General features: G+C 38.2%; 1 protein-coding gene across 1 annotated transcript in view; it reads left to right on the top strand.

The window, feature by feature from the left end:
• LOC127677657 (vomeronasal type-2 receptor 26-like) overlaps positions 1–24472 on the top strand; it is a 31402-nt gene extending 6930 nt beyond the window's left edge. Inside the window, exons 4-6 of the mRNA XM_052172689.1 lie at positions 5313–5537; positions 9441–9564; positions 23580–24472. Coding sequence (XP_052028649.1) covers positions 5313–5537; positions 9441–9564; positions 23580–24472 — 1242 coding nt within the window. The remainder of the gene's footprint in view (positions 1–5312; positions 5538–9440; positions 9565–23579) is intronic.
• The last annotated feature ends 529 nt before the right edge of the window (positions 24473–25001 follow it).

Raw genomic sequence — 25001 nt, 5'->3', positions numbered from 1 at the left:
TTTCCCTAATGGATAAGGATATTGAATATTATTTTTATATGCTTCTCACCCCTTTGAGATTTCTCTATTGAGAATTCTCTGTTTAACTTCATACCTAATTGTAAAAATTAGATTTGTGGTTTGTTGATGCCTTGTGTCTTCAGTTCTTTATATATTTTGTGTATTATTTCTGTCAGATTTAGAGTTGATAAAAAATCCTTTTCCATTCTGTTGACTGCCATTTTGTCCTATTGATGTCCTTTGCCTCTCAGAAGCTTTTTGCTGTCATGAGGTTCTTCTATCTGTGTTCTGTTTCGAAAGTTTCTCCTGTGCTAGGATGTGTAGAATTAAATATATTTTGGCAGTACATTCCACACTATCTTCCCTAAAGGTCTGGGTTCTCAAATGAAAAACACACACTCAGTCTTTATAATTTCATATGCTTTAAACAGCTCAATGGTTGGGCCACTTGCTAACCTCCATTTGGCTAATCCACCTCCCTCTGATAATCCAGAGTTATCATGTTCACTACTTTTTCTTCTATCAAAGGTTGGTTTCCAGCAGCTATGTGCTTGTAAATTTTTCATTTAAAGAGTTGTTTTTCGGGAACAAAATTACCATTCATATTACAAGAATTTACAAATATTTTCAATCTAATCCCTTTTAATTTTCCATAAAGTTCAGTGTTCCATCCAGTGTGTTTTAATGGTATGATCATCATTTTGCCTTGATTTTTGAACAGGGCTAATATGTATCTAGGAGTATTCTTCAACATGAAGATAGCCAGTTAGATCAGCACCATTTTTGAATATGCTATCTTCTATTGTGTGTTTATGGATCCTTTATAAAAAAATAAGGTGTCCATACATGTGTGGATTTATTTCTGGGTTTACAATTTGATTCCATTGCTCACCATGTCTGTTTTTATGATAATACTTTGTGGTTTTCATTACTATAGCACTGTGGTAGACTTTAAAATTAGGGATGGTGTTACCTCTGGAAGTTCTTTTACTGTTTAGTTTGTTATTCTCCTGATCCATGAGGGTGGGAGTTCTTTCCTTCTTCTGATATGTTCCTCGTTTTCCTTCCAAGACTTAAACTTTTTTCATACTAGTCTTTTGCTTCCTTGATTTGGCTACCCCAAAGTACTTTATATTTTGTGGTTATTGTGAAGAGTGTTGTTTCCCTGATATATTTCTCAGTCTGTCATTTGTATATAAGAAGGGTACTAATTATTTCTTTGAGTTAATCTTGTCACCAGGCACACTGCTGAAAGTGATCTCAGCCATACAAGTTCCCTGTAGAATTTTGGGGTTTGCTTATGTATACTATCACATTATCTATAATAATGATGTCTTGAATTTTTATTTTCTTGTCTGCATCCTTTGAGTTTCTTCGGCTAACTTACTGTGTAAGGTCCAGTTTATTAATATCATCTCCTAGCTCCAGTATTTATTGGGCTTTTATCTGGTTAACTCATGCATTGGTGATAGTGGGTGGGGTATTATAGTCTCCCACTATCAATATGTGAGATTGATGGGTGATTTGAGATTTCCTGGTGTTCCTTTAACAGACTTGGATTTAGATGTTTGTAGTACAGTGGTTGAGAATTGGGATGTCATATTGGTGGATTTGTCCTTTGAAGAGTACAAACATTCTTTCCCATCTCTTTCGAGTAATTTTCTTTTGAAGTCTATTTTATCAGATGTTAGAATATCTATTGTACATTGACTTTTAGGTCTATTTGTTTAGAAATCCTTTCCCCAACCCTTTAATCTGATGTAACTACTATGTTGATTTTGAGATGTGTTTCATATTTGCTTTGAAAGGTTGGATCTTCTTTTCATATCCGTTCTGTTAGCCTGTATCTTTTAATTGAGGAATTAAGGCCATTGATATTGAGAGATATCAATGATGCTTCTTGTTTTTATCGGGTGCCAGAAGTGGTTGTATGTGTGAGTATGAGTGTATGTGTGTTTGTTTTTCTGCATACTTCCCTCTTTTGGTGTTTCTGCTGTGAGGTTATGTATTCCCTATGTTTTCGTTGGTGTATTTTACCTTCTAGGGTTAGAGTTTTAATTTTAGTGCCATCTGTAGCAATGAATTTGTGGACAGATATTGTTTAAATTTGTCTTTATCACAGAATATCTTGTTTTCTCCAGCAATGGTGATTGAAAGTTTTGCTGAGTATAGTGATCTGGGCATCTGTGGTATCTTAGAGTCTACAATGTAATTGCCTAGGCCTTTCTAGCTTTAGTGTTTCTACTGAGATGTTTGTGCAATTTGAATGCGTCTACCTGTATATGTTGCTTGTGTTTTTCTACTTGAAGGATTTGTTATTCTATGTTCTATATAATCAGTGTTCTGATTATTGTATAGAAAATTGAGTTTATTTTCTGACCCAATCTATTTTATGTTCTAAATACTTCTTTTACATTTAGAGGAATTTTTTCTTTTTTCTTTTTCTTTTTTTTTAGGAATTAGGTAATTTTTCTTATTTGAGAGTGTTAAATATGGGCCTTTGAGCTAGAATCTTCTCCTTGTTCTATTCCCATTATCTTGATTTTTATTTCTATTAAATTTGTTCTTTCTCAGTGCCCCATATTTCCCCTGCATGTTTTGTGTCAGGGACCCTGACTCTCCCTGTGGATTTCATGTCAACTAGCACACAGTCAAGTCTTAACAGTTTTTTGTTTGTCTGGTTGTGTGTAGTATTTTACATTAATTTGTTTTGTTTTAAATTCGTGCATTTAGTGTAGTCAGCTTAAATTCACTATTAATCTTTTTTAATAATGTCTATCATGTGAGAATTTTCTATATGGGGCAGTTGAGCCCTTTTGTTCATCTTTTTATCTGTCTTCTTTAGATTCAATTGAATATCTTCCATTCGACTTTTTCTCTAAGATTATCAGTTATACTTAAAATATTCTGGTGCTTTTCAAACATGTTCAAGACACATTAGCAAGTATTGCTTATCAGTAATGCTGACATATTTGGGGACTCTTCTGTTTTCACTTTTCTATCTGTTGTAGCAGTGTTGTCAAGTGTTTCATTTATCTAAAGATATACCCAGGTTGTTTTGCATTCACTTTGTGGTTTTCGAGCAGATTATAGCCTACCCCAAAGATAAAGAAGATAAAATGCTCAATTTAACTGTGTTATTCTGCTCCTTTGCTGTTCTTGACTGTATGCCAGTTTCATTTTCTAGATAACACACTTTTCCTTTTCTGTGAAAGTTTCCTTTAACTTTTCTACAAGGCTGGTACATGAATAAAATTTTACTCCCGAGTATTTTTAAATGTGATCATATTCATTTTCCCTTCACTTTAAGAGGAGAGAATTTTGCTGATTCAACCTTAAAAGTAAAACATTCTTCTCTCTAAGGAAGGGATATTTTTTACTTAATTCTTAAGAGAATTGGGTTTTTTGTTTGTTTTTAGTTTAAATTATAAGGTCAGATGTAGTTTTTTGTATATCTACCATATATAGTCTATTAAAATAATGTATTCTTTTACAGGTACAACAAACATACAAATAGCAAATGCTTTTCTTCACATCCATTTCTCTAAGTCTCTTAGCTCTCTGCATACTCACAGATCATTCAGTCTCCCACTATCTCCCTTTTCTATATTCATGTATTTTGATTTGTTTTTTTCTTTCCTGACCCACTAGATTTATGACCTACAGGGCCTTTCATATGGGCATGAATATGCAGTTATGCAATGAGGCAGAAGGAATTCAAAAATGTTGGTATTTCTATCGACAATGACTTCCTCTCCTTTAGAATCTTTTAAATTCTTACATTGCTCATGTGATGGACTTGACCCTATAAACTTCCTCCCTCATCTGAAGTTAAACATTTTTATGGGCTAGATCTTGTTCTGTTTCTATACAGGCAAACTTAGTTACCAAAAGCTCCTGAGTGCCATGACCATGTCATACCTAAAAGACAGTAGTTCATGGACCTCCTAACCAGCATCTGATTTGTTCATTCTCTCAATCCCCTCTTTCCCAATGGTTTCTATGATTTGGGGATCCTCTCATGGCTGTCCTATTTCAATATGAATAATCAATATTCATGGCATAGAGAAATTCTCTGATATAATCTGACAATAGCAGGATTCTATGTATATAAATATTCAGGAGGAAATTCAACAATGTGTCTTCTTAGCCAAACAGAAGTATTAGGCACACCCATAGGACTTCTGATCTCCTAAGACATTGATCTAAAATACATTTGTAGTAACAGGCATGAGTCTGTCTTGTAAGGACATCCTTATATACTATGAGCAAGAAATTTTTTATTCCCATAAAAGTTGTGCCAGTATTTCCCCAGTATGCATATCATGTCTGGAAAGTGGGTAGTATAGAATGCAAGGTCTATAGCTAGGAAAAGCTTCTGCAGACTTTACTTCCTCAGCAGCTTGTAGTTTAGCTTCTACCAGAGTGAAATGTGCCAGAGAGACAGACAAGCAGAATAGACAACAGGGAGAAAGTTTTCACATTAGTTCTGGCCTCACTGTTGTGTCCTGCAGCAAAGTGTGTGGTGTCTTGAGCAGTATTGTCTTACCATCTGGTTCGTATGTGTAACCAAAGGCAATGATCAAAACCTGCATTGTCTTGGGGTCTTTTGGGGGTTTCTTAACTGCCACAAGGATATTTTATATATAATAAACTGTAATACCTCTGTTTAAATTCTTTTTAAATTGCATTTTACTTTGTAAGTAGCTGAAAGTTGTAGCTATATATGACTTCGTCATAATCTTCAGGTTTGGTTATCTTACATAACTCTATCCTTTCTGACTCCCGTCCACCTTTGCAGGTCTCCATCACATGTTCCTATACATTTCTGTAACCCAGGTGTTCTTTTGCCTCCTTCCTATTTACAAATTTCATATTTTAAAATCTGAAAATGTTATTTTATTTGAACTTTCTTGAGTTATGTATAGTGGTGAAAAATTGTGGCTTTTCTGAAAAACTCCTATGCAAATTTAAACAACCTCATTCAAATCGTTTTTATTTTTTTATAATTTTTCAAATTGTAAGTTTCAAAATTTAGACTCTGTCTGCCAGAGTCATCACTGAGTGACTGAGAATAGTTCAGAAATAAAACCTGAATAGCGGTGATAGATTTCATGAAAATCATATATCTATGTTAATATCTTTGTATAGTCCTACATGTACTAGCCTTATGATAAATATTTGATAAATGAAGCAAAAATCAAAGCCACAGGAGCATACAGTTTGGGAAAGAGAGGGCAATTATAGTAACCAGGTTTATTTGCATCCCAGTGAGTTATACTGCAATTTCTGACAGCTATTTTCTCTTTTAGCTCCATCCATTCTTACAAAAGGGCAAACTTGGGAGAAACATCAATGAGGAGAATGCTGTGAACCAGGAAGATTCAGCAACTAAGATTGACATCTTTAATTACCATCCTCTGCAGAGGGGTACCAAAGCTCAAGTGAAAGTTGGCGAGTTTCTGTTTGAATCTCACAGTGTACAGCATCTTTCCCTAAATGACAAACTCATAAATTTGGGTGTATACAACAATCAGGTGAGTATCTTTAAAGTCAGCACTTGTGGAGAAAAAAAGGAAGAGAGTGTGCAGGTGATGGTGGCAGGAATTCCTTCATAGGAGAGCTCTGGCATGCAGATCCTGAGGGGATAGGAACACCAGCAGGACCAAACATACTCAAGGCCCACAGGACTGGAGCTGTAGAGCTAATGGGTGGGACCATTAGCACAGCCCTGAATACTTGTTATAGGTGAAGCTATTTAGCTGTTTGGGGGCTCAGCAGGCTGAGAGGAGTCTGGCTTGGATCCTTTCCCATGTCCACTGGAAATGCTGAGGCTTGCTCTGTGCTTTTATACTGCAGGTTTAATAAAAGAGACAGTTCATAGTTTTATATTTTATTATTAAAAGACTAAAATGAGAAAAGGAGACTAGAAGATAGGGAGATGAGGGATGACCATGACCATGTGAAAGAGAGAATGAGAAGGAGAGATGAGAGAAGAGAGAGAGAGAGAGAGAGAGAGAGAGAGAGAGAGAGAGAGAGAGAGAGAGAGAGAGAGAGAGAGAACGGAGAAGGATAAAAGAGAACTAGGAGGGGCAGGAAGTATCCATTTAAAGTAAGGTGGGTTACCTGGTATTACCAGGTAACTGAGGGGCAGGCAAAGCCTGCCTGTAGCCAGGTGACTGCAGAGGTGGAGTCCAGCCAGAACACTAGGGGGTGGGGCATGCTACATGTGACTGATGGCCACAGGATTATGGAGTTGAATCTCCAGAGTGGCCTTGCCCAACCAAGCTACACACACCATGGTCCCACAAGCACTGTGTGCTGTGCTCAGAGTAGAATTCCTCAGAGAACAGGGTTAAGAGAATGTTGAGTGCCATCAGGCTGAGAGTGACCTCATTTTGTCCTTTCTAATGGTGAATACCAGAACTTTCTGCCTACAAATCACTGTAAGAATTACTGAATCATTTTGGATTAATTCTTCAGATGGTTTCTTTCTTGTAATGATCAGATACACCCATGGATTACCTAGAAAGAAGAAAGAAAAAAGAAACAACATCTTGGAGAGCTATTTGGATGTATCATAGTGGTCAAGGCTTTAGTGGAAGTAACTGCCTTCAGTAAATAAATAAAATAAATAAAACAAAATATGCTGCCTTCAGTAAATAAATAACATAAAAAAGTGGATGAAACCAGTCTCCCCAAATAAGGACTTATAAATACAACTTTGATTTTTTGAGGTTAATAGTCATCTCTGAGGCTTACTGCCTCCTCCTGCTATCCTAATTCTACTTCAGGATACTCATAGTCTATTCTAGTTCTAGAACATTTACAGCCTTTGAGACTTAATGCTGCAGAAGTTCCTCATCTCTACCTCTTTCTGAGTTCTGGCTGCCTGGTTCAACCCAGGTATTCTAGCTCAATGTCTTCTTCAAGCTGACTGTTTCAATCTGACTTCTCCCAGTTTCTGACTGAATTTGCTCTGCTTTGCTTCATACTAAGTTTGGCAATTCTAATCTTTTGGCTCCTTCTCAAGTTCTCCTGGTTCTGTCATTACCTGTGTCTAGCTTGTCCTCTCTACAACCTGTCTCTGTACAAGTTGTGCAAGTAAAACTCATTGCCCCCCAACCCTCATGCACTATTCCTTTATGTTTCTAACAGAAGCCATCTAGAAAATGCTATGGCAAGTGAGTTAAATTTCGGGAGATAGTCCACAGTTTTGAGTGTGCATTCTGAGAGTATCTGGGTGGACCCAGATTCTTTGACTTAGATATTGCTCCTCTTTCCTCACAGTATTATGTAGCTTAATTTCCTGTGTATTTACTCATTTTATTGGGTACCTTTCGTTCAGAATCAACATGAAGATATACTTTCATGAAATAAAGCTATTTTGATGAATTGATGATTGTCTAATTGCTGATCATGATTTTAAAGAGCTCCTAAATTGATACAAGTATTCTCAAAGACCCTATAAAATAAAAGTTGCAAATAGAGCTCTTCAGACCTTCATATTTATTGGATTAAATTTGCTAGTGAAAAAAAACAGATTTCTAAAAATTAATGATCAATGAAAAAACATTTATTCAATTATAGATCTAAGAAATATGCCATAGGTGTTCACTGTGGAAAAGCAAGGCCATATGAAACTGTTGCTTTTAACTTATAATGAACTGATACAATGAAAGACTGTTTTGAATTTATATCCTTTCTACTGTCATTCCTTTTTTTAAAAAAAACATTTTGTGTATGAGATAATTTTTTTTTACATAGAGTTTTGTAACAGAAAACCTATAAAAACACTGAAAGCAATAATAATGACTTGGAGTAGCCTCTTTGTGCTTCTCCCACTGTGTGTTTGTTTTTCTGTGCCCTGACTTTGACTTTCTTAATTTCTTTTCTTTTCTTTCATTCCTTTTTTCTTTTCTTTTCTTCCTTCCTTCATCAATTCTTTCCTACCTTCCTACCTTCCTTTTCCTTCCTTTCTTCCTTCCTTCCCTCCCTCTTCCCCTCTTTTCTTTCTTTCTTTCTTTCTTTCTTTCTTTCTTTCTTTCTTTCTTTCTTTCTTTCTTTCTTTCTTTCTTTCTTTCTTTCTTTCTTTCTTTCTTTCTTTCTTTCTTTCCTTCTTTCTGGCTAGGAAAGTGTTATCCAAATTTGAGCCTCTTCCCTGACTAGCAAGATGTCCCTGAGTCAATGTCTAATGAGTCCAAGTAACTAAGTGTTTTTTCTTAATCAAATCCTGCTGCAGGAGGAGTAAACTGCAAGAAGACATCAGCTTTTGGCCCAGGATAAGCAAAACCAAGTTAATTGTCCAAAGCCATCAGCTTCTACCACCAGAATAGAGAGAATTAAATAGTCAGAAGCCATCAGTTTCTGGGCCCCAGAACAATAAGAGAGTATTAATGGCCAGAGGCCTTCATCCTTTGTCCTTCATCTGTCACTGTGTCCTACCTCAGTACCTGATTGTAGAAGCTAGCACCCAAGCAAATTGCTTTTCTTTCTTGTCTATTCTAATGTGAGTTGGGGGTTTCTTATCTCTGACTCATTCTTTCAAAACATTCTCCGATTTGTCACTTTGTCTGCCCCTCCATCAAAAGTTACTTTCAATCATGGGTGCTTTATTCTACAAAGGAACTTACCTTCTTTAGTTGGGATAAAGGATACATTCTGGAACTGAGCCTTACCACAACTAGAAATAGATTTTTTCAGTAAATAATATAATCTCAGGTTTCACAGTGTGATTAAATATCATGTGACATATATTTCCGTATTTCAATGTAAAATTCTATGCACACTCATATCGTTATTGTTGCAACTGTTCACAATGAACATCTCTGTGATGTGATAAAAATAGGTGATATGTAGTAATGTGGAAGATTATGGTCCTCAGGAGACCTGGTAAGTTTTTTCCAATGCAAAACACTGGGTACATCAAGCACCCCAAGACAGGTCTCATATCCAAGAGTAGTTGGGCAGCACAAGAAGGGAATCCACAGTACTTACATACTTTTATTTGGTTACAGTTTTGTTTTTATTTCTTTTGCTTTTTGTGCTGTTTTATTTTATTTTCAATGTTTTAATGCTTAGTTGAGTTTTGGGGACTTCAGTCTGTTTCTTTGAGAAAGAACTCAAATTGGGGCAGGTTGAGAGAGGGAGAAGACCTGGACAGAGATGGGAGAAGAGAAGGACATGATCAAAATATATGAAATAAATAAAATGAAATAAATGAAAGCAAGATAATCATTCAAACAATGAAATGAAATGAAGCAACAATTCAAAAAGAGAATTAGGGATAGTAAGAAACAGGCAATTTGGCTTCATACTCTCTAATAGTCTGGTACTTCTTTCTTATAGTACACAGATGTTCTGCTGAAATTCACCATCTTGATGCTAATTCTGAATGTCATGAGCTGACTGCCTGTGCTCCTCTCATGTCTCCTATACAGATTCCTCTTTCTGGTTGCAAACGAAGTTGTCTACTTGGATTTAGGAAAATAGAAGTCAGTTCATATGCATTCTGTTGTTATGATTGTGCCCCATGTCCAGCTGGAGAGATTACAAATGAAACAGGTATTTATAAAATGGTTCTAAATATGGAAATTTCTAGAAATAGTTCTGAATGTGCAAATGATGCACCACTAGATAGGGGTGAAAACACAACACCTGAAGACACAGTTATATTTATGTAGCTGACTATCAGTACTTTAAAACAAGTTTATGATTAAATAAGTATTTCCTGTATGAACTAAAAGTTTCCATTTGAAATATTTTGTTTCTTGAGGGGGCTCTCATTATGCACTCCTTGGTATAGTCAGCCAGCTTCAGGCCACAGTATAACCAAGCACTGAGAGATCCCAGAGGATAAAAGGGCTGTGAGTGATGTGTGGGGCTATGAGTGATGTGTGGGGCTGCACGTGATGTGTGGGGCTGTTAGTGATGTGTGGGGCTGTGAGTGATGTGTGGGGCTGTGAGTGATGTGTGGGGCTGTGAGTGATGTGTGGAGCTGTGAGTGATGTGGAGGCCTGTGAGTGATGTGTGGGGCTGTGAGTGATGTGTGGGGCTGTGACTGATGTATGGGGCTGTGAGTAATGTGTGTGGCTGTGAGTGATGTGTGTGGCTGTGAGTGATGTGCAGGGCTGTGAGTGATGTGTGGGGCTGTGAGTGATGTACAGGGCTGTGAGTGATGTGCAGGGCTGTGAGTGATGTGTGGGGCTGTGAGTGATGTGCAGGGTTGTGACTGATGTGTGGGGCTGTGAGTGATGTGTGGGGCTGTGAGTGATGTGCAGGGCTGTGAGTGATGTGTGGGGCTGTGAGTGATGTACAGGGCTGTGACTGATGTGTGGGGCTGTGAGTGATGTGTGGGGCTGTGAGTGATGTTTGTGGCTGTGAGTGATGTGCAGGGCTGTGAGTGATGTGCAGGGCTGTGAGTGATGTGTGGGGTTGTTAGTGATGTGTGGGGCTGTGAGTGATGTGTGTGGCTGTGAGTGATTTGCAGGGCTGTGAGTGATGTGTGGGGCTGTGAGTGATGTGCGGGGCTGTGAGTGATGTGCAGGGCTGTGAGTGATGTGTGGGGTTGTGAGTGATGTGCAGGGCTGTGAGTGATGTGCAGGGCTGTGAGTGATGTGTGGGGCTTTGAGTGATGTGTGGGGTTGTGAGTGATGTGCAGGGCTGTGAGTGATGTGCAGGGCTGTGAGTGATGTGTGGGGTTGTGAGTGATGTGTGTGGCTGTGAGTGATGTGTGGGGCTGTGAGTGATGTGTGGGGCTGTGAGTGATGTGTGGGGCTGTGAGTGATGTGTGGGGCTGTGAGTGATGTGCGGGGCTGTGAGTGATGTGCAGGGCTGTGAGTGATGTGTGGGGCTGTGAGTGATGTGTGGGACTGTGAGTGATGTGCAGGGCTGTGAGTGATGTGCGGGGCTGTGAGTGATGTGTGGGGCTGTGAGTGATGTGTGGGACTGTGAGTAATGTGTGTGGCTGTGAGTGATGTGCAGGGAGGGCTGTGAGTGATTTTCAAGTTTACATTTACTGAAAATCAGGATTTTAATTGGGTGGTGATATGATTCTAGTTTACTAAAAATTCTGAGAATAATATTTCTATCATTATCATATGTTTAACACATTTTTGTGCTGGGAATAGAACCTAAAAGCAGCCCTAGACTCAGCTGTATCCACAGATGATGCCATTGTCACCATAAAAATTTTTCCAGTGATAAACTTCTAATCAGAGTTCAATCCAGGATATTAAGGAACTCATCCAAAACAAGTGTTTTTCACCCTAAGAAAAATATTCAGCTAAAATGTATTGGCTTCAGCATTGTTTCTAGAACAATGATACATCCTTGGATAAAAAACCAAATGAAAGAATCAAAAGAAATTATTACTGTTCCTAAACATAGAAGTCAGTAAATGTTAGAAAGTTTTAGTTTCTAGGTGTTCCTGTTAGAGACCTGCTCTGACAGTCTAGTTCTCTCTTGGAGGTAGCTGAGGTGGTAAAGAGTTGAGTGGTGGTGGATGAAGAGCAAATCTTGGTCTTGTGAGATATTTATAGATGCTTTTCAATAATGAAACATTTACTTGACTTAAGTCTAAGTTACTTTGCAGTAGTACCTGACCTGCCTCTCAGTTCTTCTAGGGGCCAGAAACTATAGCCTCTGGCATTTACAACCTCATAATAAAACTGTTGAGGATTATGTAAAGTAGCCTTCCTTCTTATCTCTGTATGAACTTGGAGCCTGAGACTTGGAGCCTGCTAAGGAAAGTCTCTGGAAGAAAAAGGGACACTGTGAAAAGTGATTTTAATATTTATTTCCAAGTTCTTCTCCAAATAATTGTCTACTTCCAGAACTCTCTCTTTAAAAAATTCTTTCCAATTTCTAAGTTCCTTTTTAAACTCTAAGTACACTTATAATTTCTAAGTTATTCTACTGTGCTGTTCTTCTCCTTCCCATCTTGTTCTCACCTCCTGCTTTGATGTAGTATTGGCCTTCCTAGTGTTTTACACTATTTCTAGGCAAATAGAGTACATGATTTTTTCAACTAAGTCATTTTTTACACAAGTTCATTAAAGTACAAACATAAATTAAAATCTCCATTTGAATAAGAAGTTTACAACAGAGATTGTTTACATATGTATCCTTTAAAATGCAACATATTTTATCTGTATTTAGCACTTTAGGTTCATTGAAATTTAAAATGCATGGTTTTTATTAGTTATATTCTTTATTTTTTGTATAATATATCTTTTTTATTATTGATATATTTTTTATTTACATTGCAAATGATTTCCCCTTTTCTGGGTCCCCACTCCCCGCAAGTCCCATAAGCCCTCTTCCATCCCCCTATTCTTCCATCCACCCCTTCCCACTTCCCTGTCCTGGAATTCCCCTATAGTCTTGGACTGAGTCTTTCCAGAACCAGGGGCCACTCCTCCATTCTTTTTGGACATCATTTAATTTGTGGATTATGTCCTGGGTATTCAAAGTTTCTAGGCTAATATCCACTTATCAGTGAGTGCATACCATGATTGATCTTTTAAGACTGGGTTACCTCACTTAGTATGATGTTCTCCAGCTCCATCCATTTGTCTAAGAATTTCATGAATTTATTGTTTCTAATGGCTGAATAGTACTCCATTGTGTAAATATACCACATTTTTTTTGTATCCATTCCTCGGTTGAAGGACACGTAGGTTCTTTCCAGCTTCTGGCTACTACAAATAGGGCTGCTATGAACATAGTGGAGCATGTATCCTTATTGCATCCTGAAGAATCCTCTGGATATATGCCCAGTAGTAGTATAACAGGGTCCTCAGGAAGTGACATGCCCAGTTTTCTGAGGAACCGCCAGACTGATTTCCAAAGTGGTTGCACCATCTTGCAATCCCACCATCAGTGGAGGAGTGTTCCTCTTTCTCCACATCCTCGTCAACACCTGCTATCTCCTGAGTTTTTGACCTTAGCCATTCTGACTGGTGTGAGGTGAAATCTCAGGGTTGTTTTGATTTGCATTTCCCTAATGACTAATGATGTTGGGCACTTCTTAAGGTGCCTCTTGGACATCTGAATTTCTTCAGGTGAAAATTCTTTGTTTAGATCTCTACCCCATTTTTAATAGGGTTATTTGGTTCCCTGGGGTCTACCTTCTTGAGTTCTTTGTATATATTAGATATTAGCCCTCTGTCGGATTTAGGGTTGGTGAAGATCCTTTCCCAGTCTGTTGGTTGGAGTTTTGTCCTTTTGACAGTGTCCTTTGCCTTACAGAAACTTTGTAGTTTTATGAGGTCCCATTTGTCAATTCTTGATCTTAGAGCATAAGCTATTGGTGTTCTATTCAGGAACTTTTCCCCTGTACCCATGTCCTCCAGGGTCTTCCCCAGTTTCTTTTCGATTAGTTTCAGTGTGTCAGGTTTTATGTGGAGGTCCTTGATCCACTTGGAGTTGAGCTTAGTACAGGGAGATAAGAATGGATCAATTCGCATTCTTCTGCATGCTGACCTCCAATTGAACCAGCACCATTTGTTCAAAAGACTATCCTTTTTCCACTGGATGCTTTCAGCTCCTTTGTCGAAGACCAAGTGACCATAGGTGTGTTGGTTCATTTCTGGGTCTTCAATCCTATTCCATTGATCTGCTTGCCTGATATTGTACCAATACCATGCAGTTTTTATCACTATTGCTCTGTAGTAGAGTTTAAAGTCTGGGATATTGAATCCCCCTGAAGTTCTTTTACTGTTGAGAATAGTTTTAGCTACCCTGGGTTTTTTGTTATTCCAGATGAATTTGAGAATTGCTCTTTCTAGCTCTATGAAGAACTGGGTTGGGATTTTTATGGGAATAGCATTGAATCTGTAGATTGCCTTTGGCAAGATGGCCATTTCAACTATATTAATCCTACCAATCCATGAGCATGGAAGGTTTTTCCATTTTCTGAGATCTTCTTCCATTTCCTTCTTCAAAGATCTGAAGTTCTTGTCATATAGGTCTTTCGCTTGTTTGGTTAGAGTCACCCCAAGATACTTTATGCCGTTTGCAGCTATTGTGAAGGGGGTCATTTCCCTAATTCCTTTCTCAGTCTGCTTATTCTTTGAATATATAAAGGCTACTGATTTGCTTGCATTGATTTTGTAGCCAGCCACTTTGCTGAAGTTGTTTATCAGTTGTAGGAGTTCTCTAGTAGAGTTTTTAGGGTCACTTAAGTATACGATCATATCATCTGCAAATAGTGATAGTTTGACTTCTTCCTTTCCAATTTGTATCCCTTTGACTTCCTTCTGTTGTCTAATTGCTCTAGCTAGGACTTCAAGAACTATATTGAAATGATATGGAGAGATGCGGCAGCCTTGTCTAGTCCCTGATTTTAGTGGGATTGCTTCAAGTTTCTCTCCATTTAGTTTGATGTTGGCTACCGGTTTGCTGTATATTGCTTTTACTATGTTTAGATATGGGCCTTGAATTCCTGTCCTTTCCAAGACTTTTAGCATGAAAGGATGCTGAATTTTGTCAAACGCTTTTTCAGCATCTAATGAAATGATCATGTGGTTTTTTTCTTTGAGTTTGTTTATGTAGTGGATAGCATTTATGGATTTCCTTATATTGAATCATCCCTGCATCCCTGGGATGAAGCCTACTTGATCATGGTGGATGATTGTTTTGATGTGTTCTTGGATTCAGTGGGCAAGAATTTTATTTAGTATTTTTGCATCAATATTCGTAAGGGAAATTGGCCTGTAATTCTCTTTCTTAGTTGGATCTTTGTTTGGTTTTGGTATCAGCATAATAGTGGCTTCGAAGAAGGAGTTGGGTAGTGTTCCTTCTGATTCTATTTGTTGGAAAAGTTTGAAGAGTATTGGTGTTAAGTCTTCTTTGAAGTCTGATAGAATTCTGCTCTGAAACCATTTGGTCCTGTGCTTTTTTTGGTTGGAAGCCTATCTATGACCCCCTTCTATTTCTTTAGGGGTTATGGGTCTGTTTAGATGGTCTATTTGATCCTGGTTTAATTTTGGTAATTGGTATCTGTCTAAGAAAATGTTCATTTCCTCCAGATTCTCCAGTTGTGTTGAGTACCTGTTTTTGTAGTAGGATCTGATGATTTTTTGAATTTCCTCGGTTTCTGTTGTATTATCTCCGTTTTCATTTCTAATTTTGTTAATTTGGATACTTTCTCTGTGCCCTTTGGTTAGTCTGGCTAAGGCTTTATCTCTCTTGTTGATTTTTCAAAGAACCATCTTTTGGTTTTGTTGATTCTTTGTATGGTTCTCTTGGTTTCTACTTGATTGATTTCAGCCCTGAGTTTGATGATTTCCTGTCTTCTCCTTCTGGGTGAATTAGCTTCTTCTTGTTCCAGGACTTTCAGTTGTTCCGTTAATCTTCTGGTGTAAGCTCTCTCGAATTTCTTTTTGGAGGCACTCAAAGCTATGAGTTTTCCTCTTAGCACTGCTTTCATTGTGTCTCATAGATTTGTGTATGTTGTGCCTTCATTTTCATTAAATTCTAAGAAATCTTTGATTTCTTTCTTTATTTCTTCCTTGACCAAGGTATCATTGAGTAGAGTATTGTTCAGTTTCCATGTGTATGTGGGCTTTCTGTTGTTTTTACTGTTACTAAAGAGCACTTTTACTCCATAGTGATCTGATAGGAGGCATGGGATTATTTCAATCTTCTTATATTTGTTGAGGTCTGTCTTGTGACAAACTAAATGATCTATTTTGGAGAAGGTACCATGAGGTGCTGAGAAAAAGGTATATTCTTTTGCTTTGGGATAAAAAGTTCTATATATATCTGTTAACTCCAATTGGTTCAAAGCTTCAATTAGTTTCATTGTCTCCCTGTTTAGTTTCTGTTTTCCTGATCGGTCCATTGGTGAAAGTGGAGTGTTGAAGTCACCCATAATTATTGTGTTAGGTGCAATGTGTACTTTGAGCTTCAGTAAAGTTTCTTTTATGAATGAGGGCACCCTTGTATTTGGGGCATAGATGTTCAGGATTGAGAGTTCTTCTTGTTGGATTTTTCCTTTGACCAGCAAGTAGTGACCTTCTATGTCTCTTTTGATGACATTAGGTTGAAAGTCAATTTTATCTGAAATTTGAATGGCAACTCCGGCTTGTTTCCTGGGACCATTTGCTTGTAGAATTGTCTTCCAGCCTTTTACTCTAAGGTAGTTTTTGTCTTTGACATTGAGGTATGTTTCCTGTATGCAGCAAAATGTAGGGTCCTCTTTATGTAACCAGTCTGTTAGTCTATTTCTTTTTATTGGGGAATTGAGTCCATTGATGTTAAGAGATATCAAGGAGTAGTGGTTATTGCTTCCTATCATTTTTGATTATAATTTTATACGTGTATGGTTATCTTCTTTGTGTTTGATGAAAGAAGCTTAATATCCTGCTCTTTCCAGGGTATAGTTTCCCTCGTTGTAATGGTGCTTTCCCCCTATTATCCTTTGTAAGGCTGGGTTTTGTACAAAGATATTGTGTAAATTTGGTTTTGTCATAGAATATCTTGGTTTCTCCATCTATAGTAATTGAGAGTTTCGCTGGGTATAGTAGTCTCAGCTGGCATTTGTGCTCTCTTAAAGTCTGCATGAGCTCCGCCCAGGATCTTCTAGCTTTCATGGTCTCTGGTGAGAAATCTGGTGTAATTCTGATAGGTCTTCCTTTATATGTTTCTTGCCCTTTTTCCTCTTACTGCCCTAAGTATTCTTTCTTTGTTTTGTACTTTTGGGGTTTTGATTATTATGTGACGGGAGGTATTTCTGTTCTGGTCCAGTCTGTTTGTAGTTCTGTAGGCTTCTTGTATATTCATGGGCATCTCTCTCTTTAGGTTAGGGAAGTTTTCTTCCATAATTTTGTTGAAGATATTTTTTGGCCCTTTAAGTTGTAAATCTTCACTCTCATCAATACCTATAATCCTTAGATTTGGCTTTCTCATTGTGTCCTGGATTTCCTGGATATTTTGGGTTACAAGCTTTTTGCATTTTGCATTTTCTTTAACTGTTGAGTCCATGGTTTCTATGGTATCTTCGACATCTGAGATTCTTTCTTCTATATCTTGTATTCTGTGTTGATATTTGTGTCTATGGGCCCTGATTTCTTCCCAAGGTTTTCTATCTCCAAATTTGTCTCCCTTTGTGCTTTCTTAGTTGTTTCTACTTCTGTTTTTAGATCCTGGAAATTTTTGCTCAGTTATTTCGTTTGTTTGTTTGTGTTTTCCTCTAATTCTTTAAGAGATTTTTGTGTTTCCTCTTTCATGATCAAGGTTCTCCTGTATTTCTTTAAGTGATTTTTGCATTTCCTTATTGGTTTTGTATACTCCTGAATTTCTTTCAATGATTTTTGTGTTTCCCTTGTAAGGGCTTCTAATTTTTGATCCATTTTCTCCTGAATTTCTTTAAGTACGTCCTTCATGTGTTCCTGTACTAGCATCATGACCAGTGATTTTAAATCCAAATCTTGTTTTTCTGGTGTGTTGGGGTATCCAGGACTTGCTAATGTTGGAGAATTGGGTTCAGATGCTGCCATAATGCCTTGGTTTCTGTTAGTAACGTTCCTACGTTTGCCTTTAGCCATCTGGTTCTCCCAGGAGTTAGATGGTCTTATTGTCACTGGCTGGTGCTTCAACCTACTGTGGATCTTTAAGGTTATCTCTGCAACACTGGATGACTGGGTTTCTTCTGGCACAGATTACTGATATGCTGGCTTCCTCTTTTGTGCCTTTGGAGCCCTTCTCAGTCTTTCCTCAAGCAATATTATATTTAGGTTGTCAAGGTCAACCAGGTGTTCTCTGTCTGCTCTATTATGGAGGGAAGAAATTGTGGTGGGGGTCAGTCCCTCTGTTGATTCTCACATAGGACACAGGTCCTGCGATGGACTGGCTTGCAGATGAACCACCTATGTGCTCAGTTCCTGAGTGCAGGCAGACCCCTGGTGGTTTGTACCACCAGAAATCTAAAGCTCAGGGTGATACAGTACCTAGTGATCCTTTTGTGTCCCAGCAGGCAGCGAGTATGGCCGTGGGGCTTCTCTCCTTCCACAGCTCCCTGGACAGGACATGGGCCCTGAGCCCAGCGGGCTAGCAGACAAAAGCCGCCTATGTGCTCAGTTCCTGAGTTCAGGCAGACCACTGGCGGTTTGCACCACCAGAAATCTAAAGCTCAGGGTAATACAGTACCTAGGGACCCTTTTCTGTCCCTGCAGAGAGCAAATATGGCCGTGGGGCTTCTCTCCTTCCACAGCTTCCTGGGCAGGACACGGGCCCCAAGCCTGTCGGGCTGGCAGACAAAAGCTGCCTACTTGCTCAGTTCCTGAGTGCAGGCAGACCCCTGGCGGTTTGCACCACCAGAAATCTAAAGCTCAGGGTGATACAGTACCTAGTGATTATTTTCTGTCCCTGCAGACAGCCAGATATATTCTGTATTTTCATATCAAATGTTGTCCCCTTTCCTGTTCCCCCCTTACCTGAAAATCCCATAAGCCATGTCCTCTTCCCCAATCAACCCTCCCCTGCTTCCCTGTCCTGGTATTCCTCTGCACTACTGCATTAAGTCTTTCCAGGACCAAGGGCCTCTCCTCCCTTTGGTGTCTAATAAGATCATCCTCTGCTGCCTACATCTGGAGTTGTGGGTAACTCCATTTGTAGTCATTGGTTTGCTCCTTGGTTGCTCTGGGAGTACTAGATGACTCATATTGTTATTCCTCCTGTGGCACTACAAACACTTCAGGTCTTGGGTCCTTTCTCTAGCTCCCCCATTAGGGATCCTGTGCTCAATTCAATGGATGGCTGAGAGTGTCCCTTTCTGTATGTGTCAGGCACTAGGAGAGTCTCCCAGCACTTGTGGGCAGCCACAATAGTGTCTTGGTTGTGTAACTATATATAGGATGGATACCTGGGTGGAGTAGTCTCTGGATGGTCTTTCCCTCAGACTCTGCTCCAACTTTTGTCTCTGTATCTCCTTCTGTGGGTACATTTTCTTCTTTCTATAAAGAGCCCCAAAATCCATACGTTGTTCTTCCTCCTTCTTGGGCATGATTTGGTATGTGAAATGTGTCTTGGGTATTCCAAGCTTCTGGGCTAATATCCATTTATCAGTGAATGCATGCCATGAGTGTTCTTCTGTGATTGGGTTATGTCACTAAGGATAATATTTTCCAGTTCCTTCCATTTGTTTAAGAATTTCATGAATTCATTGTTTTTAATGGCTGAATAGCACTCCATTGTGTATTTATACCACATTCTCTGTATCCATTCCTCTTTTGGGGGACAGCTTGGTTCTTTCCAGCTTCTGGCTATTATAAATACGACTTCTATGAACATAGTGGAGCATGTGTTCTTATTACATGCTGTAGAATCCTCTGGGTATATGCCCAGTAGTGGTATATCAGGGTCCTCCAGTAGTATTATGCCCAGTGTTTTTGAGTAACTATCAAACTAACTTCCAGAATGGTAAAACCACCTTGCAATACCACCAGTAGTGTAGGAGTGTTCCTTTTCTCCACAACCTCTCCAGCACTTGCTGTCTCCTGAGTTTGTAATCTTAGCCATTCTGACCAGTGTGAGGTGAAATCTCAGGGTTGTTTTGATTTGCATTTCCCTGATGAATAAGGATGTTGACTTTATTTAGGTGCTTCTTAGCCATACAATATTCCTCAGTTGAAAAATCTTTGTTTAGCTCTTTACCCCATTTTTTACCAGTGTTACTTGGTTCTCTGGACTAACATCTTGAGTTCTTTGTATATATTGGATATTAGCCCTCTGTCGGATTTAAGGTTGGTAAAGATCTTTATTAATTTGGATACTGTCTCTGTGCCCTCTGATTATTCTGGCTTACCATTTATCTATCTTTGTTGATTTTCTCAAAGAACCAGATCCTAGTTTTGTTGATCCATTGTATGGTTCTTTTTGTTTAAACTTGGTTGATTTTGGCCTTGAGTTTGATGATTTTATGCCTTCTAGTCCTCTTTGGTGTATTAGCTTATCTCTTTTTTAGAGCTTTCAGGTGTGCCATTCAGAAGGTAGTATGTAGTCTCTACAGTTTCTTTTTGGAGACATTCAGGGTCATAGGTTTTCTTCTTAGCGCTGCTTTGATGTGTCCCATAAGTTTGGGAATGCTGTGCATTCATTTTCATTACATTCTGGAAAGTCTTTAATTTCTAACCTTATTTCTTCCTTGGTATAATTGAGTAGAGCATTGTTCATCTTCCATGTTTATATGGGCTTTCTGTTATTTTTGTTGCTATTGAAGACCAGTCTTAATCTGTAGTTATCTGATAGGAGGCATGGAATTACTTCAATCTTCTCATATCTGTTGAGGTCTGTTTTGTGACCAATTATATGGTCAGTTTTGGAGAAGGTACCATGAGTTGGTGAGAAGAAGGTATATTCTTATGATTTAGGTTGAAATGTCCTATAGATATCTATTAAATCCATTTGGTTCAAAACTTCAATTTGTTTCCTGTGTCTGATTAGTTTGTGTTCCCTGATTTGTCCATTGAGGGGAGTGGAGTGTTGAAGTCACCCACAATCATTGTGTGAGGTGCAAGGTGTGCTTTGGGCTTTAGTAAGTTTCTTTTATGACTGAGTGTGTCCTTTTGAGTATATATGTTCAGAATTGAGAGTTCTTCTTGGTAGATTTTTCTTTTGCTGAGTATGAAGTGTCCTGTGTCTTTTGTGATGAGTTAAGGTTAAAAGTTGATTTTATCCAGTATTAGAATGGCTACTCAAGCTTATTTCCTTGGACTATTTTCTTGGAAAATTATTTTCCAGCCTTCTACTCTGAGGTAGTGTTTTTCTTTGACAACATAGTAGGTTTCCTGTATGCCACAAAATATGGGGTCCTGTTTAATTACCCAGTCTTTTAGTCTATGTCTTTTTATTGGGGAATTGAATCCATTGATTTTAAGAGATATTAAGGAATAGTGATTGTTGCTTCCTGTTATTTTTATCCTTGTGTGGTTATCTTCTTTAGGGTTTGTTGAAAGAAGATTATTATCTTGCTTTTTCTAGGGTGTAGTTGCCCTCCTTGTATGGGCATTTTCGATCTATTATCCTCTTTGAGGGCTGAATTTGTGGAAAGATATTGTATAAATTTGGTTTTATCATGGAATATCTTGGTTTCTCCATCTATGGTGATTGAGGGTTTTGCTGCGTATAGTATTCTGGGCTGGCATTTCTGTTCTTCTAGAGTCTGTGTGAGATCTGCCCATAATATTCTGGTTTTCATGGTCTCTGGTGAGAAGTCTGGTATAATTCTGATAGGTCTTCTTTTATATGCTACTTGGCCTTTTTCTCTTACTGCTTTTAATATTCTTTCTTTGTTTAGTACTTTTGGGATTTTGATTTTTATGTGATGGTAGGTATTTCTGGTCTGGTGCAGTCTGTTTCGAGTCCTGTAAGCTTCTGGTCTGGCCATGGGTTTCTCTTTCTTTAGATTAGGGAAGAGTTCTTTAATTTTGTTGAAGATTTTTACTGGTTCTTTAAGTTTTAAATCTTCACTATCCTTTATACCTATTATCCTTAGGTTTGGTCTTCTCATTGTGTCTTGGATTTCCTGAATGTTTTGGGCTACATGCTTTTGCATTTTGCACTTTCTTTGACTGTTGAGTCAATACTTTCTATGGAATCTTCAGCCCTTCAGATTCTTTCCTTTATCTCTTGTATTCTATTGTTGATGTTTGTATATATGGCACCTGTTTTCTTTCCAAGGTTTTGTATCTTCTAAGTTGTCTCCCTTTATCATTTCTTAGTTGTTTCTATTTCCTTTTTAGATCCTGGATGGTTTTGCTCAGTTCCTTGATTTGTTTGTTTGCATTTTCCTCTAATTCTTTAAGGGATTTTTGTGTTTGCTCTATCAGGACTTCTGCCTTTTGACCCTTGTTCTCCTTTATGTCTTTAAGTGATTTTTGTATTTCTTCTTTATGGGCTTCTATCTGTTGACTCATGCTCTCTTTTTTTTCTTTTTTTTCTTTTCTATATTCTTTGTTTACATTCCAAATGATTTCCCCTTTCCTGATTCCCCCCTCACCATATGTCCCATAAGGCTTCTTCTCTCCAACCATTCTCCAATCACCTCTTTCCTTTTTTTCTGTCCTGGTACTCCCCTACAAGGCTAGGTCAAGCCTTTCCAGAATCAAGGCCCTCTCCTTACTTCTTCATGGGAGTCATTTGTTATGCTAATTGTGTCTTGGGTATTCAGAGCTTCTGGGCTAATTAATATCCACTTATCAGAGATTGCATTCCACGTGCATTCTTTTGTGATTGGGTTACCTCACTGATATTTTCCAGTTTCAAGCATTTGCCTAAAAATTTCATGAATTCATTGTTTTTAATTGCTGAGTATTATTCCATTGTGTAAATATACCACATTTTCTGTATCCATTCCTCCATTGAGGAACATCTGGGTTCTTTCCAGCTTCTGGCTATTATAAATAAGGCTGCTATGAACATAATGGAACATGTGTCCTTATTGCATGCTGGGGAATCCTCTGGGTATCTGCCCAGGAGAGGTATAGCAGGGTCCTCCAGAAGTGTCATGTCCAATTTTCTGAGGAACAGCCAGACTGATTTCCATAGTGGTTGTACCATCTTACAATCCCACCAGCAGTTGAGGAGTGTTCCTATTTCTCCACATCCTCTCCAATACCTGCTGTCTCCTGAGTTTTTAACCTTAGCCATTCTGACTGGTGTGACGTGAAATCTCAGGGTTGTTTTGACTTGCATTTCCCTAATGACTAATGATGTTGAGCATTTCTTAAGGTGCTTCTCAGCCATCTGAATTTCTTCAGGTGAAAATTGTTTGCTTAGATCTGTACCTCATTTTTAATAGGGTTATTTGACTCATGTTCTCCTGTACTTCTTTAATGGAGTTATTTATGTCCTTCTTGAAATCCTCTATCAGCATCAGCTGTTTGTTTGTTTCAAATATGTGGTCCTGCCCATGCTACCTTTATCTGCCTTTTCAGCCATGATTTTAGGATTATTCATTCGCTATCGAGACACACCCATTGTCAGAGCAAATAACAGAAACCTCAGTCAATGGCTCTATATTGATATGCATACAGGTAGCATGAAGTAAACTCAGTAGGGAAAAAAAAATACCAAAATAGAAATAAAGTTGGGAGAAAGAATTATTGGAGGGACAGAGAGAAGGAGTTGCAGGGGGAAGGAATTGAGGTAAACTTGATTAAAATACATGATATGCATATATGATGTTCTCAAGTAATAAACAATAGTTGCTAAACAAATGGAACAAAGAGAAAAAATTAAACTCTCAAAGTCAACTTTTTCTTTCTTTCATAAATAATCAAATATAATTTTTATATTGTCTGATTTCCCCTTCAACATCATTTCAACATTTCTCATTCTCTCATATTGTTCAAGTCCACTCATGTTCTGAATATATTATGTATACAGTATATCTGTATTTTTCTCTCAGAAAAAATAACTTATTCATTAATTTTTTTCAATATCATGTTTCAGTGAATATATGCACAGACATTTTTTAGAGAATTCAACAATTTCTCTGTGTAAGATATAGGTCTTATAGGTATGTTTGGAAATTTATGGGTTGAATGTAATAAAACAATCTGCCTCATTTTCAGGTATGGATCAGTGCTTCAAATGTCCTGAAGATCAGTATCCAAATAAGTGGAGGAATCAATGTCTCCCTAAAATTATAGCATTTTTATCCCATGAAGATACTCTGGGAATGGTTTTGGTCTCTGTGGCCATTAGTTTATCTGCCTTTTCAGCCATGATTTTAGGATTATTCATTCGCTATCGAGACACACCCATTGTCAGAGCAAATAACAGAAACCTCAGTTATGTCCTCCTTGTTTCTTTAATGCTCTGTTTCTTTTGCTCATTGATATTCATTGGGCAACCCAGAACACTCACTTGTGTCTTAAGACAAATGATTTTTGGGGTTGTATTTTCTGTTGCTGTTTCTGCTATCTTGGCAAAGACCTTCATTGTGGTAATGGCCTTCAAAGTCATCAAACCAGGAAGCACCTTACAAATGTGGATTGTGACCCGACTCTCAAATGCTATAGTCTGCTGTGGTTCCATCATTCAAGTGTGCATCTGTGCAGTCTGGCTGGGAACATATCCTCCATTCCCTGATGTTGACCTGCAGTCTGAGTATGGGCAAATCATCCTCTTGTGTAATGAGGGTTCCACCCTTGCTTTCTATTGTGTTCTGGGGTACTTGGGCTTTCTGGCCAGTCTCAGTTTGCTTATTGCTTTTCTGGCTAGAAGGCTACCTGACACCTTCAATGAGGCAAAAACAATCACATTCAGCATGATGGTTTTCTGTAGTGTGTGGATTTCTTTTATACCCACTTACCTGAGCTCCACAGGCAAAACCATGGTAGCTGTGGAAATCTTTTCAATTCTGGCCTCCAGTGCTGGTTTACTGGGATGTATGTTTCTTCCCAAATGTTATGTGATCCTACTGATGTCAGGTAGCCATTCCAGAAAGAAGTTCTTTAAATGACTTCTTTAAGACAAAGGAATTTATTGTGATTTGTGTAAAATGATTCATGTCAGAATATTCAAAAGACTGGTGTGAAGCCAATGCATTCCACCAAACAATGGCATCTGTATTTTAATCACCTGTCCCTGCAATCCTTGGAGCCAACTAGACACCATGAACCCAGTTATCAAAGGTTAGAGAGTTGCCAACTAGATGTGACTTTAGGTGTGTCTACTAGATGTTTCTTTCAATCACAGTTGTTGTTTTTTTTTCATTTGTTAAACAATGTAACAGGACTGGGAAGGCTAAGTTTCTGATGGTAAATATGGGCATGGAGAAGCTATATGAGGCCAGGGATTCAACAGGTCACAGAGAATCATAGAACTTTATATCCTAGACTATGTAGTTTTCAGGTATTTTCTTTTATCTAGCTAAAGACTTGTTTTAAACATGATTACTAGACCAGGCCCAGTTCAAACTAAAGTTGGACCTTGCAACATTGGGAGAAATTATTGTTCAACCATCGTCAAAGCCTGCACAGAAAAGACTA

The sequence above is a fragment of the Apodemus sylvaticus genome, chromosome 2 (genome assembly GCF_947179515.1).
Source record: "Apodemus sylvaticus chromosome 2, mApoSyl1.1, whole genome shotgun sequence".
Classification (NCBI taxonomy): Eukaryota; Metazoa; Chordata; class Mammalia; order Rodentia; family Muridae; genus Apodemus; species Apodemus sylvaticus.
This window is presented reverse-complemented; position numbering and strand designations above follow the sequence as displayed.